The following is a 20,763-nucleotide window of genomic DNA, read 5'->3' as shown; positions in this document are numbered from 1 at the left end:
CTAGGTGGACATACTGACCAGATGTGTGGATGTTCTGCCAGTGGTTTACACAAGAAAAACCGTCACACATGATAGATCTCAGCCAAATGGTCTTTTTGCCAAACGCTATAACAGCTATCTCTCGTAACATCCACTGTTAACATCCACTGGCAAAGTATGCCTGCTTATTCAGTAAGGGAAGGAGACAAACTGCTGCCAATCACTGTTGGCAGCAGCTTACCTTCCAGCAGAACAAAGGAAATCCAACATGCCTAATCTACTGTATGTTTCTCCCCATATCTGCCATCGGAGGACACGGGAGTCCTTCATACACTTCAGTGCTATGAAGGTACTATATGTTCGTAGTATTATTAAGTTAAGATATTTAAAAAAAAAAAAACAAGCCCCATTGGTTTGGGGTGGGTCTGCTTGTTGCCCACAGCTTGAATTTATATAAAGTTATTCATTTTCTGGACAGGATCAATTAAGTCCTTGGGGACAGGCAAACTGAAGCACACTTTACATAATGGTGACATCCCTAAAAATAAAGAACGCTGTTTGATATATTACTTTGGTTGGTGACAACATTTCTGCCACAACAATGAATATATATTTGTTTTTGGACTTTGTTGTCTTCCTACTTAATAATTTCAAAATTAAACGGTATTTTATTGGGTGAATACATTGGATATATTGTTCTTTTTTCACTTATATAGACAAGCATAGAAAACTATTCTAGAATCAGAGCCTGTAGCTATAACATTTCACGCTTTTCAATCAAATCTTTTTTGTAACGTTAGTTGGAACAGCCCGAACCTATGATTAGTAAATATTAATCTCATCATTGAGCTGCCAAGACAAATGCACGCTGCTTCTTGTATTGATTCGTTTAGAGTTCTTACAGCTTTCCAAATTCTATTCTTGTAATTCATGAAATTGCTATTCTGAATAATTTTTTTTTCTTTCTTTTTTTTTTTCAGAAAGACTTTATTCTTTAGCTCCAAGTTCCTCCCGTTTAATCCTAAAATAATGGTAAACAGCTACATTCTCTCTTCCGAAGGTTATCAGAAAACCATCACTCAGCCGAAACAGTGAAATTTAATAATTTCCATTCCTTCATAATTTGTAGCAGTTCAATAAATGAGTTAGCGTAATTCGCTCACTTAAAGTAAGCATATTGGCATTAATCAGAAATGTAATGGACAACAGATAATTATGTAATAAAGCAGAACAGTTTTATTTCTATATTTATCTATGCTAGCTCTTCATGAGCGAACAGCCCAGTTATCGGGGAATGTCTACCGCCTGAAGCAGCCATCAGCATATTGCTTCTGAATGACTATGTTATAAAAAAAAGCTTGGACTATACCACAAGGGGAATCAAAAGATCCTTCTCTGCGTTTAGGTTCCAATATGATAATGGAGTCTTAAGCCCCCACACACACAGTAGATAATTGTCGAGAGAACGATCACTCGGTCACCCACTATCTCCCCCACTCCTCCATACAAAGTAGTGCTCTACTGGGGTGAGTGCTCTACTGTTCTCTTTGAGAAAGTCCTTGCCAGACTCCTCCGGTTGTGTCTCATGACTATATGAGACCAGCTATTGAACCTTTTCTACTCCCTGGTGGCAAGCTTTTTTATTGGTACATTTATACAGTGACTTCAATAAAATGGCACCAGAGATCGCGGTATGCGTACGCACTGACTTTGGCACAATTTTATTGAAGTAATGTACTACAATGTTAACATAGCAGTGCGCACGTGACGGCCATAGGCCTAATGGCGATGGCCGGCGTGCGCGCACTGCTATGTTGATATTGTAGTAAAATTCTTCAATAAAATTGTATCGGAGTAAACGCATGCATATCCCACAATATCCTGCAAAATTTTATTAAAGACATTGTGTCTGTGAATTCGCATACACAGTGTCTCCAATAAAAAGTGTACCTACTGCGGTATGCGCACGCGCTGACTCCAATGCTTTGCGCACGTGCTGACTTCAGCTCCACATTGCGCAGGTGCCACCCATCCCGGCTTCGGATAGAAGGATGCATCCACTGTTATATATAAGATAATTACACCGTATGTAATATACTGTATTTAATATGTAATATAGTCTCCCCCATAGATAAACATAGCGGTAAGTAATTTTGTTTTATATTCTTTTAGTCCTACTGGTCTCAAGACACGACTGAATATGTAAGCTACTTTATCACTGGGGAAACAGCAAAAGCTACACCTACTATATCCTCACCCATCTCTTGTAGATTGTGAGCCCTCGCAGGCAGGGTCCTCTCTCCTCCTGTACCAGTCGTGACTTGTATTGTTCAAGATTATTGTACTTAATTTTATTATGTATACCCCTCCTCAAATGTAAAGCGCCATGGAATAAATGGCACTATAATAATAAATAATAATAATAATCTGAAAGCAACAGATCGAGTTACATTTGTTGCTGCAATTTTCAAAAGCCTAGCAGAATACTTTTATAGTGCCACATGTGGTTTTTCCCCCAAATGCTTTTTTGTCTTACTATTAAAGTTATTTTCTATCATATGATATCTTGCAATTCCACAGAACAGAACCTGACTCAAACACGATGACAGGACTGAAAGGACTGTGTTAGAATATTTGATTCAGTACCACTCCAAAGTTTGGACAAAGCTTGTTCATGCAATGGTTTTCCTTATTCTTATTGGAATGTGCACATTGTAGTTTCAAAATGAACGCAGCAAACCCACAAAGGAACATATAGGAAAATAAGGAATAAAGAAACCCAAGTGAAACAAACTACAATATGTGTAAGGCTGGTTTCATACTTGCGTTTCAAAACGCATGCATTTAAAAAAAAAACGCATGGTGAAAAAACGCATGTAAACGCGTGCAAACGCTGTGTTTTTTTGACACATGCGTTTTTGCATGTGGTGAAAAAAATGCGGCGTTTTGACGCGTTTACATGCGTTTTTTCATGCGTTTGCGTTTTTAAACGCATGCAGATAAATGTGTGACAGCTGCCAATCATGAAAATAAAGTAAAAAACCCACTATAAATAGAAAGCGCTAGGGTTAGGGGTAGGGGTAGGGATCCTAACCCTAACCCTACCCCTAACTCTAACCCTAAAGGGATCCTAACCCTAACCCTACCCCTAACCCTACCCCTACCACTAACCCTACCCTTAAAGGGATTAGGGTTAGGGTTAGGGGTAGGGTTAGGGGTAGGGTTAGGGTTAGGGGTAGGATCCCTTTATCAATTTTATGGTGTGGGGTGGTTTATCAGTGTGTTTTTTTGTATTTAAAAAAAAAACGCATGCGTTTTTAACACATGCAAACGCATGTGGTTAAAAACGCATGCGTTTACATAGACAGCAATGCGTTTTTTTGCGGCAAAAAAAGCCACTAAAAATACTACATGTTGCATTTCTGCAACACAACGCATGCAGAAAAAAAACGCATGCGTTGCAAAAGCGCGTCAAAATGCATACAAAAAACGCATGCGTTTTTAATGTTAAATATAGGGGAAAAAAACGCATGCGTTTTTTGCGTTTTTTACCGCAAAAACGCAAAAAAAAACGCAAATGTGAAACCCCCCTTATACCTTTGATTCCTCAAAGTCCAGCCCTTTTTACGAACATCTTTTAGATGAATCTTTACACAACCTTGGCATTTTCTCAAGCAGATTCACCAGGTAGTCACCTAGACTGGCTTCCAAAGAACAGGTATACCTCAGAGTCATCAAGATGTCATATTTTGCAGAAGCGGTACAATCTTGACCCCTATTCCACAAGAGTTTTGAGCCGGAATATGGCAAAACCACCCAACTAAATAAAGTGAAATTACGGTCCATCTTTACTTTAAAACATGAAAGTCTGTCAAGTTAAAGAATGGCTAGAACCTTCAAAGCATTAAGTACAGTCATGACAACCTGGCAGTTGCAAGCAGGGTATCAACAACGGTATATGTAACATCTGACACCCGCTTCTTCAAGTGAAGGCTCAGTTGCCTTAAATATCACCATCTTACAGTGACATATAAAAGTTTTGGCACCTCTGGTCAAAATTACTGTTATTGTGAACAGTTAAGTAAGTTGAAGATTAAATGATCCCTAAAATGCTGAAAGTTAAGGATGACACACTCATGACTTAACACTGATGTAACACTCATGACTTATGAGGATGGTCCATCTTGACACATGCGTTCAAGACCAGCAGGAGCTGCTTTTGAGCTCCTCATTTTCTATCCCAAGCTGAACCCTTCTTTCCAACACATTGAGGGCAGAAACACGTTGGCATGGGGTACTCATGGTTTTGAGATAAGTCATGAGTGTTATTATATGTTCTATTAAGGATCTATTATGATTCGTACTATTCGTTTGAAACCTGAGAGTGCTCATTATATATAGAGGAGTACATTTGCTGCAATAAGCCTATTACTCTCGTTATACTATTTTATTGATAAAACTGTCACAAAACTAAACCTATTACTGTAATTTAAATCATCAACTGCCAGATTACTGAATATGTGCAGATAGAGGTATATTTCAAGTCCATTGTGACTATGTCATTAGAACATTGGAATATTTTCTTTATATCTTGTTAGAATTCTGCATAGATATAAGTGTGGGACAAATCCCTATAATCTATCTATCTATCTATCTATCTATCTATCTATCTATCTATATCTATCTATCTATCTATCTATCTATCTATCTATCTATCTATCTATCTATCTATCTATCTATCTATCTATCCTGTATATATAAAGGCACTCAGTTCTTGATATTGAGACTGAGACAGGGAGCACTTTTTGAATGACCTGTGTAACAAGGAGCACTCACGGAGTTACCATCTATAGACTGTTGTGGCAGGTTTCCAAGTTGTACTGTACTTAAGCAGCTTAATGGGTGTTGGTGATAGCTTGGTGAGTGAATTCCTATCAGGGTCAGATAGGGTGAGCCAACGTGGAGCGTGGGCACCACTACGTTCCCCATAGGGTCCCAACCACCGCTGCTAGAAAGAGAAACGGAGGGTTTACTTCTCTTCTCTTAGATGTAATTTCCATTATAATTCAACCCAGATATACTTGATTACCATTACTAATCTACTGACCCTGTTTTTTTACCTACTCACCGGGTTTTTTTATGAGACTTGAGCTTTTTAAGTATAAATAATGAAAGCTAAATTTTAATGCTTCTGTTTTTTCTTTGGTTCTACACTCATCAGACCTTATTCACCCTTTTGCTTTTTGTTCAATGAAAATTCAACAAATTATTGATGCAAATATAACACTATCTGTAAAAAGTTGAAGTTGAAAATAGGATGGCTTCTTCAAATGAAAAATGATACTAAACACACATCAAAATCCACAATAGACTACCTCAAAAGGAGCAAGCTGAAGGTTTTACAATGGCCCTCACAGTCCCCTCATCTGAACATATGCAACATACATGGAAGTGGAACCACTGTGACGTGGACCTAGGAGAGCCTGGAGGGGCATGACGAGGTGAACACCTGACTCTTCCCTACAGCTCCTGATGGTGTGGATAGACTTGGCTCCAGATGGAAGCCAGCTGCTTCTCCAGAACGGACCTTGGACACACCGCATCTGACCCCTAAAGGGGCAGGAAGCTCTAGCGGTTATTAATGGGAGAGCTCAGCTAGTACAGGCAGGCACAGCAGGTAAACATGAATGGCAGGTGCTGGTGGACACAGCTAGTACACAGGAAGGTACGGTAGGTCCTGGCAGGGGCAGCTGGTATACAGGGAGATATGGCAGGTGCTGGCAGGCATGGCTGGTATACAGGCACCCACAGCAGGTACTGGCAGGCACAGACAGGAATACGAGAACGGGGGACCTGAGAATTAGCAAGCATGCAGACAAACACAGTGAACGTGTTGCTCAGGCACCACCCAACAAGTGGAGATGCCTTAAATTATTAGTGTCTCCCAGCCATTAGCTGATGACTCTTTAGAATGGTGTGCACTGTCTCTTTTAGAGACTGGGTGGTGAGTGAGTTGGCGTCCCTGCTGGGGAAGAGGATTGAAATTGTGCAGGGACGCCCTCACTACAACATCATTGAAAATCTGTGGCTAGACCTCAAAATAGCAGTTTATGCAAGACGACCCAGGAATCTCACAGAACTGGAAGAATTTACCAAAGAAGGATGGATGAAAATCCCTCAATGAAGAATTGAAAGACTCTTGGCAGGCTATATAAAGCATTTAGAAGCAGTGATACTTGCAAAAGGGGGTGCTACTAGGTACTAACCATGCGGGTTCCCAAACTTTTGCATCCACCCATTTTCCTTTTTGTTATTTTAAAATATACAAATTTGTTATCTTTAGCTTTAGGCCTTTTAGAGATCATCTCATCTTCAACTTGCTTAACTGTTCACAATAACAGTAATTTTGACCAGGGGTGCCCAAACTTTTATGTGCCATTATGTGATGTAATGCTACGTCTTAGGGTGGGGAAAATGTTAATGCCGCAAGGAGATTGGTGTAAACCCACTTTAAAATAATCAATTTTTGCAACAGTAATTTGGCAAAGACATACTACACAAAGACACCAACATTCTATATTCTAATTTGTAATTATAATAGAAATATATAATATACATTACCGGGCATGTGCACCATGCGGCAATTACAGTTCTCCACCAGATACCGAGTCTCGCAGTCAATCCGACATGCAGAAATACTATATGTATCAAAGAACTCCGAGTCCATGGTGCTAGATTTGCAGTCTCCCCATGGTGGGGGCAGGTATGTTAGCTGAGGAAGAGAGTAAGATAAAATCTGAGATAAAGACTGATACAGACAGGCAAGCTGCCAAGATAATTTGACATGAAGCACACCATGACATATACATCAGTTCTACAATGATGAGGGTCAAGCACTGCAAAGCTACTGTATGCAAGTGGAAAACTAGTTGGGCTTTATTTCATAACTAGTAGGGCAAGACTTTGTCATGGATTTTGATAATGAATTGCGCTATCACTGTTTCCAAAAGGTGGCACTAGAGTCCTTGTTCTTTTTCTTTGTGATGAGGCTATATGCATATTTTATTTCCCAAGAAGCAGTGCATGGTTTATATATCTTCCTGCACCAGCTTGGTGGTCTTCATAAGGAAAAATGTTATCCTTTAGAGATACAGTTTTGAGAAAAAATAAGTACATTATATTTGAATTTTCTAGTTTTTCGTATCAGGATGTAATAAAAAAAAATCTGCTCCTTGTAAGGTATTAAAACTGGGTAAATGAACAACATCTCATGGCATATTACACTGTATATACATACACTGTGTGTGAGCTCAAGGCGATGAATCAATGCATGAGTTCCACCAATGCTAAACACATTTTTGATTGAAAAGTGGAAAAGCCATCCAATTACATCATGGTGTACCTATGTACTGGGTCATTATTTATTTAACAAAAACTAGGCCAAAATGCAGGGTGTGAAGAATTCAGATGCCTTTAGTAGCAATAACTTTAAGTAATCATATTCTGTACGATTTTCAGTCTCATTCTGGAGGAATTTTGACCCAATCCTCTTTACAACATTGCTTAAAGGGATTGTCCATTTCTTGAGCAACAACTTCTTAAAAACTATATTAACCTAATATGATAAAAACACTATATACTCATCTTTTACATCGACACTGTTCCAGTGATGTCGACGCTGGGTCTCCAGATGCAACTAATCATTGGCCTGTTGCTCTCTCAGTTCCTTTAGACATCTAAGTTTCATCCAAAGGCAACCTACTAGTGGCCGCTGATAGTCTCAAAGGCATAACAATGTCAGGCGAGCCTTGGGATCCCCGTCACCAACTTCAATGGAATGGCGCCAGTGCAGGATGTCAGTATTTGATGTTTTTATTTTATATTGGGGATACAGTATTTAAAAAGGGGTTGTGCAAGTACTAGACATTCCTTTAAGCTCATTGAGGTTTGTGGGCTTGTGTTTATGCCCAGCGCTATTAAAGTGTAACCATCGTTTCAATTTTTATTTCATAAATCAATCATGCACATGAAAATATCCAACTTTGTATTATATCTTATCAGAGCAATCTTTTTTTTTTCCTCCTGGACTGGTGATCAGTCATTTTCAAAATTCTCAATTCGCAGATAAAATCTGTATAAAGTGAAGACTGATTGTTACATTTCTGAGATATAAGAGGGCAGCTGCTATTGATAAGATTTTATGTAGAGCGAAAGGGAGGAGCTCTGCCTCTAGCTCCTCCCTCTCCTTTCTCATTTACATAAATTTCATCAGTAGCAACTTCCATTTTCTATCTCAGCAATGCAATGCTCTGTCTTCACTGAATACAGATTTTATCCAGGAATTGAGAATTTTGACAATGATTGATCAGTCCAGGAGGAGAAAGAAGCAGATTTCTCTGATAAGATATAATACAAAGTTTCTTGTACTCATGTGTAGATTCTGATATCGATTTGCTGATGTGCTTGGGATCATTGTCCTGCTCATTGACCATTACTGATGTCTTTCCTCCGTAGCAATGACTGTATTTGCTGGTATTGAGCACTTAAATGCTGGAGACCAGCAAACTGCCCAAACTTCTGCTTTTATAAAGGAGGTCACACTTGCTGATAAACAATTAGTAAATGGCATTTGATTAGCATAACATGTCTGCTTAAGGTACCGTCACACTAAACGACGCTGCAGCGATCCAGATCGTTGTCGGTATCGCTGCAGCGTCGCTTAGTGTGACGGTACCTTTACACTCTAAATTTCTAGGGGAGGCAATAAGGGTGCATTTAATTTTTCCACACGCTGCTTCTGCATTTTGGCTTAGTTGTTGTTAATGAAATAATGACACGGTGTAATTTGTCATTTGTTTTTGTTCATGTGAGATTCCAATTACTTAATTTTAATACCTTTTAACATCTTCAAAGGAACTGATTTTTTTTATTACGTGACATCCTGATATATAAAACCATTAGAATTCAGGGTGTACTTACTTTTTTGTTATGACCTTACATGCAATTAAATTAATGAAAAAGTATAAATAGTACATAACTGATTGAGTGTAGCAAATTTATATCAATGTAGCTCTCAATGTGTTTAAAAGTGAAAACAATCATCAGCATTTGCTACATAATTTCCCATTTTAGTATAGATACATTATGCAAAATATATGTATGTGCCATCAATATGTGATCGTTGAGGGTCTGACCAATGTGAAACTTGAATCTACTGATTAAAGGGGTTCTCCCAAGAACAAAGTACATTTTAATCAATAGATCTTGGAATAAAAATAAGTTTCACAATTTGATGTGTTGTAAAAATGTTCCTGTGCTGAGATAATCTTATAAATGTGCCCCTGCTGTTTACTGTGCAATGGCTGTGTCTTACCATGCAGAGCTGTTCTGGTTCATGGTCGGCACATACCCCAGCTACTTGCTGGGATGGGGGTAGGTATAAGTCAATTATGATAAGTAGCTATACAGATGAAACAACATGAGCTCACAGTGACTGTTGCCTGAAGTAACAAATTCACTTGCCTGAGGTAACACAGGAGTGAGTGTTTCTGCCTAATCTGAGATAATCATAAATCACGCCACTGAATAAGGATCTCCAGCGGCCACTGAGCCTATGTGTCACTAACTTAATTTAAGATGAGCTGGTGATGCGGCAGAAACACTCCCTCCTGTGAGAAACAAAAGGCAGGGAAATGTGTTTCCTGAGAAGGTAGCAGCTGTGAGCCCCTGCTGTGTTGTCTGTATACTCACTTATCATAAGTGACTTATGCCCCCTCCTCCCTGACCAGGAACTGTGGTATATGCCAACCGAGAACTGGAGCAGCTCTGCACATTACACATTACACAGTACACAGCTGAGGGACATTTTTAAGACCATCTCAGCACAGGAACATTTTTTAACACATCCAATTATGGAACTATTATGGAACTATTATTCCAAGGTCTATTAATTAAAATGTATCTTTGTGTGACAGCTCGTTAAAAGTCCATAATTACGGAAAATGTGCCAAGTCATAGCACCACTGTTGCTATAAAGCTCTACTGAACATTGAAAGTCACAAGTTCTGCTAATCCAAACCTAAGTCATGTTTATGGCCATTTCATGATATACACAACATAATCTAAAATATGTACTCACTCGTTGTTCCTGACAAGACACAAATGTTTGGAATCCAGGAGCCACGCCAAATCCCAACTGGTCAATGAAAGGAGGTTCATCCTGACTGTGAATCTGAACCTTGATTCCTGCCTCAAACGAGGTCTCATCTGCAGAGTAGATACACAGTAGGTAATCAGCTTCTTTATGAAAATGGGTCAGGCCAATGAAGAAAAAAACATGAATCCTACTGACCTGTTTCTCCCCACACTGGTAAATATTCATCTTGTTGGATATCCAGCATTAACTCTAGACCATTCCCCGTGCCGCCTTTTGTAGTTATTAATGGTGTACGTCCATTCTGGCCTGAATTAAAAGTATAGCACTTCCCGTATCTTGTAAAAACCTGAGACAGAAATAAAAAAATATATATTTAATAAAACAGATTGAAGAATTGCCATTCTGGGATTCTTGTTGCAGTGTATAAGAATTAAATCAGTGAAATATTTTTTGGCAAAATCATGAATTTATTGTCCTCTCAAGTTTAATATTCCATGGTCCTCCTGATACCCAGAATAGAGATATGTCACTCCTTCACAAGACAAGGGAAATCTAGATATATTCTACAAAATAACGAGAAGGGAAGTGAGACAGAGGCCTACAAAATCATAAATGTCATATAACCGTGAAGAACGGCTCGTCCTCCGACAATTCACGTGCTACGGGCCGAATGGATACGCAATTAAATTTTATTTCAGGACTCAGATCTCTTCATAGAAATTTTAGATGTAATCAGCTTGTCCTGTAGAGATAACGCACAGCCTAAGAGGCAGCAAGAGATAAAGTGACCAGTCCAGGTTCACAAAAAAAGACAAATCGAATTGTTAAGGCACAAATAATGGAAAACACTTCTTTACAGTTTGTGATCAGTTAATCCATTGCATTCATTACCCGGCTTATTGTGACTGAAGAGGTCATTAATAGGTTTTAAATAGAATGAGACGGATTCTTGCAAGTCAAGTGCATAAATAGTTGTTAGAAAGATGGAAGAATTCCAGTTCTCATGCTGGAGATTATGCTTAATTTCCAATATTTGTACCAAGAAACAGATAACAAAGTAATATTGCCCTATATAGATTGCTCCACACATTACTTACAAAGCTATCCATTTAAATGGACATTAAAGCAGTAAAAAAACAATTATTGTGAAATTGCTACACAGTAAAACTAAATTACTCCCATATGTTGTTTTTGTGCAATGCGTCCATTACTTGAAAGGGAGACTAAAACATTGGATTATTTTGGTAAAACTCGAATAGGATTCAAAATTGGTGAAGTTGCGTATAATCATTTTACCCTAACTTTGAAGAGGAAACAACTATACAGACAGTAATTTTGCCACATTTGGGAACTCAGTTTATCTAATCCTCAGTTTATCAATTAAATTGATCAGGAACCAAGGGCGAGTTTATGAATCAATGGTTGTCTCACAGAGTCTACCTTAGTGGGGATATCCTTCATCTCCCCTGCTCTTTGTGATGGTTATAGAGCTGTTGGCAGCAATTATGATAGAGCTTCCTGACATTGTTGGTTCTCATCGAGGTGATATGAAGTCAAAGGGTATCTCTTTATGCCATTGACACATTGTTATCTTTAGTAGACGCTCCTCTACCTCACCAATGGCAATTTCTGTAATTGAAGGTTTTGGTTATTTCTCTGGTTTGACCATCAGCTGGTTTTAATTTGCTCTACTCCATGTAGATAATAGACAAAATGTGTCCCCCTATGAGTGCGGTTGGTCTTAGAGTTCCAATATTTAGAGCAAAGATAATGGACACTTTAATAGATTACGAGAAGTTAAATTTAAGACCTATTATTATGAAATTTAAACAGAAGATGGAGATGTGATCCAGGCCCCTTCTGTTGGTATTGGTACATACAAATATGCTACACAATTCTCTGATGTGGGGCCCACTAGAGTATTTCCACAAAATTAACTCTATTTTCAGAAAATGTATTTGGAATAAGCATCCAAGCTGTATCAAATTGGAAACTCAGCAAAGGGGAAAAAATGATGGCAGTTTGTCGGCTGTCGAGTACTTGGGTGTAGTTTTTGGCAGCACAGTTGCAGTATATCTTTGGTTAGGAGAGCTCAGAAGCAGGGGGAGCACAGCGCTTGCTGCTGCAACAGCATCTTAGCTTGACTAGTCTCTTTGAAGCTTTGGAGGCCCACAAATTTAGAATAATGCCAAATGAAACGCCTACCCTTACCCTGATCTGTAGGGTTAGGAGAAAGTGAGACATTTTCACAGATGGACAGAATGGAGAAAATGTAGAATTTTTTTTTCCATCTCATCAGAGAAAATCAGATCACACCATGATCACACTCTAATAATAGATTGATCAGAATGTTATTGGCATTATCGTCCCTATTCTCTCGGGAGAAAGAAAATACGGTAGTGTGACCATAGAAAATTCACAGAAAGAAAGCCCCACTGCTTAATGAATAAAAATTACCTTTTAATAATTTAATTTAAAAGAAAATCATGATTAGTGCACTACACAAACCATCACCATAACCATAACATCACCATAGTGTGACCATAGCCTTAGGCACCTATTGTACATCTACCAGCGCTGAAAGGAAACCCAAACTCCTTAAAGAAATTATAAAAATATTTAGAATTGAAAGTCCTCAGTGGTTGATACCTTTTAATGGCTAACTGAAAAGATGGTAACAAATTGCAAGCTTTCGAGACTACACAGGTCTCTTCATCAGGCAAGATGAAGGACCTGTGTAGTCTTGAAAGCTTGCAATTTGTTACCATCTTTTCAGTTAGCCATTAAAAGGTATCAACCACTGAGGACTCTCAATTCTAAATATTTTTCTATCTACTGGCTAACACGGTACCAAGATATATTTCTTTCCTGTAAAGAAATTATAGAATTCCTCCATTATCTCAATGTTATTTCTTAGCTCGCTTACTGCATACTACACCGACAGTACTGAGGAAAAGTTTTATCCAACTAAAAATGGCTTCAAAAATAGAAGTGATAATAGTTTACTTTTAGCGTTTAACAAAATGCAAAGTCAGTGAATAAAAGAGAAATCTAAATTAAATCAATATTTGGTATGATTGCCCTTTGGCTTCAAAGGAGCATTAATTCTTCTGAGTACACTTACTCATAATTTTTGAAGGGATTCGGTAGGGATGTTTTTCCAAACATCTTGTAGAATCAGCCACAGATCGTCCGTAGATATATTCTTGCTCAAATACTTCAATTTCTTCGTGCAATCCCAAACAGACTCTATAATGTTGAGATCAGAGCTTTGTGGGGGCCATATTATTACTCCCAGGACTCCTCATTCTTTACACTAAAGGTGGCCCTTCACTAAATTGATGGTATGTTTGGGGACATTGTCCTGCTGCATAGTAAATTTGGAGCCAATCTGACACCACCATGGTGGATTCGCATGATCGAAAAACATCTGCTTGTGTTTCTCAGCATTTAAGACACCATTAATCATGACCAAATACCAAAACTCAATTTGTTGACTTGCAACCTTAAACTTGCAAGAAACCACCATCATGCCTCACTGTTGCATGCAGACACTTATTATTCGAACTATCTCCAGCGCGTTGATGAACCTAATGCCTTCTATTACAGCCAAACATTTAAAAATGTTTACTCATTAGTCCAGAGCACCTGTTGCCATTTTTCTGCACACCAGTCACTTTGATTTCTCGCATAGCTAAGTTGCTTGACTTACTTCTAAGTCGAAGGCATCGATTTTTTAGCATAGTTTTTCTATAAACACCACTTCTGGCTGACTTCTCACAATTATTAAATGGGTGTAGCTGAATCCCAGTACTGAGCTGATCATTGTTGGACATGTAACTATGATTTCTCTGGGAAGTAAGATTGATGTGTCAATCATCTGCTGCACCAAGGTTCCTTGGCCAACCCATATCTACATTCCTCAACGAAGACAAATTCTTGGTGTTTCTTCAAAATAATTTAAACAGCATGCCTTGTATACTTGCATTAAAAATTCTTTATCCTTCCCTAGCTACACTATAGAACTGCTTTTTTTTACTACTTCCTCTTTGATGACGCTCCATTTGAGAATCCCAATGCATGCTGGGATACTGAAACAAAGCGTCATCAGGGGGAAAAGGCTGCAGTCATTGCCTCAGCCCTGCCCCCTCCCTGAAACGAAGAGTCATCAGTGATGCTCATTTCAGGGGTTGGGCTAGTCCCTGTATGATGTACAATGTGTGATGCACACAATCAGATCAGCAATAATGAGCCGGCAGGAAAGCACACTGTTAGTGTGTATTGTAAGACTACTTAGCATGCAGAGACCAAAGCCGCCCGCGTAGGTGATGTCAATGTTCACTTTTTCATGATTTTTAATGCATGAATTCCAATATATAATAGGAGCGGTGAGTGGCTGATTCTCACATTTGAAGACAAGTAAACAATATACATTGTACTGCTGCTATTTCCCTGTAAATATTATTAATATCCTAGTATTATCTAGTATTATTGGTTATCTCTTCTCTTAACTTTGAGGATTTGGGAAAAGGGGCAAAAATAACAAGAAAAGTGGTGTAGACAGGCAGATAGATAGTCAAACAGACAGAGAGATTGATCAAACTTGCCAACTCAGAAGGAAAGTCTGAAAACAAGAAGTCCTCAAGCACTCAAGGAAAAGGAGGAAAATCTCCGTTCCCTGTTGTAATTTCATGGAATCTAGCAATTCTAGAGTCTTGGGGAGGCAGGGAACAAAAGTTCAAAAATGGGAAGGGATCATCGTTTGTCTTTCCAAAAAAAGACCTAGCCCGGATGCCAGCCTTATAAAGTCTTCTTGTCTTATCCTCATTTGACTTTCTATTAATCACTATAATGGGAGGATATCAGGCCTGTTTTTTTACACTTGGCACCTTGGTTTGTATAAGTCTTTTAATTATACTGATTGGAACATGCCTACTAATGCAATGTCCTCAGTACTGCAGATGATAGCAGTTTAGAGGTCACAAACCACACACATAAGAAAATGAACCTAGGAAGAGCAAGGTATTCTTGTATGAAATGAGCCTTTTCTTCCATTTTAAGTGAATGATCTTCTTCAGGAAACTGAAATCCACCTGGACTTCTCTTAAACAAGCTCCTTTGCGCCTAATGTCTAATTCACTCAGATTGCATCCTGCTTATCCTAACTACATACATTTTACTGAGTATATCATATTTGCTACATGACTCATTTCGTAACCATTTCTTCCTACTTGCGCGCCTCTTCATTGAAAAAATTATCAGAAGAACATACAAAAGGGTTCCATGTGCCATTCATAATATCCCTATGATTAATTAATATCATTAGTGCAAACTACATTACGACAATATTGGGCACTTATCAGGTATTTCATAATTTCTACAACTATACAAACAGGAATATACCAAATATTTATCTTCTAATATTGTTTTAGAAGTATAAACTGAAGAGTTTAGATAGTTGTGATCTCTGAAGCGACCACATACCTTCATCAGCTTAAATTATAGATTTTACAATTTGTTCTTTTCTGCACCGATCTAACATTAAACGTGATTTCCCCAGAGGCCCTGACTCATTATACACTTTTATATAATGAGATATGCAATACTTAAAAGTACATGACACTTGTAGATGTGTAGGGATGGAAGAGGTCAGGCATTCACATATCTCAAGGAGTTTCATAAATTCTTGGAAATGTTTCAAATAATTTCATCATATTTAAAATATTCAAGCTGAGGCTTAAAAATGTATCTATTCATACACAAACATATATATTTTTACATGACAAAAACCTGGCATTTTACCAGGGGTGTGTAGACTTTTCATTTATAGAGTATGTATATATTATATTATCTGTATATGTCCCCCACACACACGTATACATACATACATATTATATACAGTATATACCGTATATATATTGTGGTGTAGCAACTAATGGTTTATGGAGAGACAGATGTGTATCACACAGAGAGAGGTCTGCTACGATCTAAATCCGGGACAGGTTGCTGGGGTTTGTAGTCCCACAAACCTGTATTTCTAGTAAAGGGCTGGATTTAGGGTTAACCAGAAGTGATGGGTGGGACTGGTTAACCACACACCTCCCAAGGGCCCAAGGGGTGTGCTCCTGTAAAGACAGGAAGGAATTTAGTTTCCTGTGTGCAGCATATGGTAAGGAGGCCCATGTGTAAGACTGGAACGGTGGAGTGCTCCTTTGGAGTCCAAGATGCACTGAGGGTCCGGGCTGACAGGACCTATGTGAAGCCAGGCTGGGAAACCTGAGGACCTCTTAAGCAGGTAACCCTGAGCCTGGGGAACTGTGTGTGTTTGGCTCCAGACCGAGCCTGAATACTGGACTATAACCAGGCCTGTGTGGTAGCAGCTTTCTGGATCAATTTTATTCTTTTGTTTTCATCAAATTTTGAAGGATGTCCAGTTCTAGATAATGTCACTGATGTACCAAATCTAAGCCACTTTTTCATTACCGACATCACAGTGTTTCACGGTATAGGTAATGTTTTGGAAATATTTTTGTACCCTTCTCCTGACTGATAACTTTCAAAATTGAGATCCCATTGCTTTGTTGGGATCTAAGAAAATGTTAATGTTAGTTAATTTAAATTAATTTAAACTTCATGGTCCAGATCAATTACATCCTAGGGTATTGAAAGAGATAGAAGAGTAAATTGCATAGCCACTAGCCAGAATCTTTGAAAATTCCAGGAGAATAGGGGAAGTCTCAGAAGATTGTAGAAGGGCAAATTTTTTCTCTATGTTCAAAAAAGTAAAGCAGATGGAGGAAATTACAGGCAAGTGAATGTTACTTCTATACCAGGAAAGATCTTTGAACAAATTATTAAACAGCATGTATGTAAGTGCTTAGATAAGAATACATTAATTTATCAGAGGCAGCACTGCTTTGGAGCAAACAAACCATGCCAGACTAATCTAATTTCCATCTATGATGGAATCACTGACTGGGTGGATCAGTGAAATGTGGTTGATATAGTATAACTTGACTTCAGCAAAGCATTTGATAAAGTACCTCATACTATCCTTATTGAAAAAATGACCAAGTATGGGATTGATAAAACTATGGTTATGTGGAATCATAACTGGCTCAGTGATTGTATTCAAAGAATGGTAATAAATGATTGCACATACAATTGGAAGAGTTTTTCAAATGGGGTACCACAAGGGTCTCTCTTGGCCCCAGTGTTGTTCAATATTTTTATAAATGATATAGACAAGGGAACGGAAGGTAAACTAATCAATTATGCAGATGATGCAAAGCTAGGAAGGATAGCTAACACTAGAGAAGACAGAGAAAGACTTCAGAATTATCGAGATAAGCTTCAACAATGGGCAGCAACTAATAGAATAGTATTTAACAGAGAGAAATGCAAGATTCTACATTTGAGCAAGAAAAACATAAATTACATTTATAGAATGGGAGGAATTAAGCTATGTGCCCACATTGTGGATTCATGTGCGGATTTTTCCGCACCGTTTTTGAAAAATCCGCAGGTAGAACGCACTGTCTTTTACCAACAGATTTACAGCGGATTTCACCTGTGGTTTTACACCTGCGGATTCCTATTGAGGAGCAGGCGTAAAACACTGTGGAATCCACACAAAAGAATTGACATGCTGCGGAAAATACAACGCAATGTTTCCGCTTGGTATTTTCCGCACCATGGGCACAGCGGATATGGTTTTCCATAGGTTAACATGGTACTGTGAACCTGATGGAAAACTGCTGCGAATCTGCAGCGGCCAATCCACTGCAGATCCGCAGGCAAACACGCAACGTGTGCACATACCCTAAAACTAAGCAACAGCACGTGTGAAAAAGATGGGTATACTAATAGATCACAGAGTGCACATGAGTCAACAGTGTGATGCAGCAGCAAAAAAGGCAAACACAGTGTTAGGGCTGGTGAAACACACCGAGTAAATTTGAGAGATGTTATTTGGTGCGTTCGCAGCCCGGCGTCCACCGTGCAGGAGAGGACCTGCTGCTGGCAAATGGCGGACCTATACGGCGGTAGAAACGCACTCTGTTACTTCACAGAGACATTGTGCCAGATCTCACTCTGACCCTCGGTGGCTTTTAAGGCCGCGCCAGAGGACGCCCCGAGTCAGCAGCTGAGACCTTTGCAACTAAGAAATGCGGAAACCTGTTGATTTCACAGCAGTATCCAGCAACTGCCGAGCTGAAGGCAGTGTGTGGCAAAACAAACATACAATCTTCTCACCGGAGGAGCCGGTATTCTAGGGGCTTATTTCAGCCGGGGCCCTAAATCCATGCACACAATCTCCTCGCCGGAGGTGCCGGCATTCTAGGGGCTTATTTCAGCCGAGTCCCTGAACACACATAAATGTGACCACACTGGTGCATGCACATAACTGATTCAATACTAGTGCATGGCCGTGCGGTCATGAGAGCCTTAAATAGCTGCATCAAGTACATGACCTTCCAGGAAGGACCAATGAGAGGCTGCTACAGAGCCTGAGCACCTACAGGACCTTCCTAGAAGGACCAATGGACTTAGCTGCAGTATCTGAACATGTGACCCTCAATCTCCACTGAGAGATCTTACTCTGGGCATGCTCAGAACGAGAAAAGCAGGACTTAGTCCTAGAAGCGTCTGCTCGCCGCTGCCCAACACTGACTTCAATGGCAGAAGCAAGAAAAGCAGCAGTAACCCTTTGTACAGAGTCAGACTGAGCGAGACACTGGGACCGACGTCTCTGCTGAGCAGGCTCCACTGTGGCAGGAGAAGAATGGGAGACCGCAGCGGAGATGGCCCGAGATTCCCCCTGTGCAGAGGCGGGAACTCGACCCCTAACACACTGTTCTAGGATGTATTAAACGAAGCATAGAGTCTAGATCACGTGAAGTAATTATCCCCCTTTACGCCTCCTTGATAAGATCTCATCTGGAATACTGTGCCCAGTTCTGTGCATGTTAAAAAAGACATAGAAAAACTGGATCAAGTTCAGAGAAGAGCTACCAGGATGGTGAATGGATTGTAAACTATGTCCTACAAGGAAAGATTAAAAGCTCTGGGAATGTTTAGCTTGCAAAAAGGAAGGCTAAGAGCAAATTTAACAGCTGCCTACAAATATCTGAAGGGATGTCACAGTGTAGAGGGATCATCCTTATTCTGATATGCACATGGAAACAATAAGCAATGGAATGAAATGGAAAGGAAGTAGATACAGATTAGATATTAGAGTAATTGTTTTGACAGTGAGGATCATCAATGAGTGGAGCAGGCTGCTACGAGAGGTGGTGGGTTCTCCTTCAATGGAAGTCTTCAATCTGAGGCTTGATAGACATCTGTCTGACATGGTTTAGTGCATACTGCATTGAGCAAAGGTTTGGACACAATGACCCCGGAGGTCCCTTCTGACTCTAACATTCTATGATCCTACTAGAACATCTAAACTTTGTATGAGTTTTGTAATTAATGAGTAATAAGTGAATAAATTAAATAAATACATTATGTATGATCAGGGCCAGGACTAAGTAAGAAGGACTGGCAGAACAGGCAGGCAACTAGAGCATCAGGTGTTGGTGAAGTTCAGTTTATACTGCTCATGTTTGTTTATATAGTCACATGCTGTGTCAGAAGATGCCTTAAAGGGAACCTGTCACCCCGTTTTTTCAGTAGGAGATAAAAATACCGTTAAATAGTAACGAGAAGCACTACGCCACCAATGGAAACATAAGCAAGATGTGGGGGAGAAACAGCGCTGTGACCACGCCCATCTGACCTGACCAGCCTGATTGACAGGCGAAAAAGGACACTTTTGTAAGGTATTTTGGCAGCATAGGTAGGGAATCAGGGGGCAAAAAATACCCTATTGTAAAGCACAGCTCAGGCCCTATTTAACGGTATTTTTATCTCCTACTGAAAAAACGGGGTGACAGGTTCCCTTTAAATAGATATTAGCCAATCAATGGTGAGATGAGAGAAAGTCAGTGGAGGGCATTTCTGTCAGAACAAAAAGCATTTGGCTTTTGAGTTCACACTGCTCAATCCTCATCTTCCTCAGCGTCATCTGCCATGGGAAAGTTGAGAAGTTCCATACACTGTGGTTGGGAGGTTGTTCCCACTGAATACAGCCAGGTTTGGATGACTTTCATCTAATTAGTATGGGTCATTAAGTGGATGAGAATGCTGTAATTGGAGATGTTCATTGACAAATTCACTGACACTAAGGGCAAGGAAGTAGAAAACAATGCCTGTCACACACAAACAGACCCACAGTAACCACGCAGTGCAGAAGAGAAATGTAAAGATGTTCTGTCAGAGGTCAAATGGCAGCTCTAAAATGGCTACCATGGACAGGCTTAGCACTAGCCACTTCCCTTACAAGATCCCAGGTGTTGTCAAGGCCTTCACCCTTTAACTCCTGTACAGGGATCTAGACTTAAAAAGGAGCCCCTGGGCTGGAGCCATGGAATAAGTTCTGCAGAGGATTGTTATTTGGGCAACTGTATGAAAGAATAATTTGGCCACCATATGGTCCTGGTTAGTGATGAGCGAGTATACTAGTTACTCGAGATTTCCTGAGCATGCTTGGGTGATCTCCGAGTATTTGGATGTGCTCGGAGATT

General features: G+C 39.5%; 1 protein-coding gene across 2 annotated transcripts in view; it reads right to left on the bottom strand.

Annotated features, from left to right (window-relative positions):
- The window catches only part of ASIC1 (acid sensing ion channel subunit 1), a 383,845-nt gene that overhangs the window by 56,940 nt on the left and 306,142 nt on the right, over positions 1-20,763 (bottom strand). For both annotated transcript variants that reach the window (XM_069758827.1, XM_069758825.1), the window contains 3 exons: positions 10,331-10,481; positions 10,118-10,245; positions 6,601-6,751 (listed from right to left, as the gene is read on the bottom strand). In XM_069758827.1, the coding sequence (XP_069614928.1) occupies positions 6,601-6,751; positions 10,118-10,245; positions 10,331-10,481 (430 nt within the window). The remainder of the gene's footprint in view (positions 1-6,600; positions 6,752-10,117; positions 10,246-10,330; positions 10,482-20,763) is intronic.

Source organism: Ranitomeya imitator, chromosome 3 (genome assembly GCF_032444005.1).
Source record: "Ranitomeya imitator isolate aRanImi1 chromosome 3, aRanImi1.pri, whole genome shotgun sequence".
Taxonomy (NCBI): Eukaryota; Metazoa; Chordata; class Amphibia; order Anura; family Dendrobatidae; genus Ranitomeya; species Ranitomeya imitator.
Note: the sequence above shows the minus strand (reverse complement) of the source record. Positions and strands in the feature narration are given on the sequence as shown.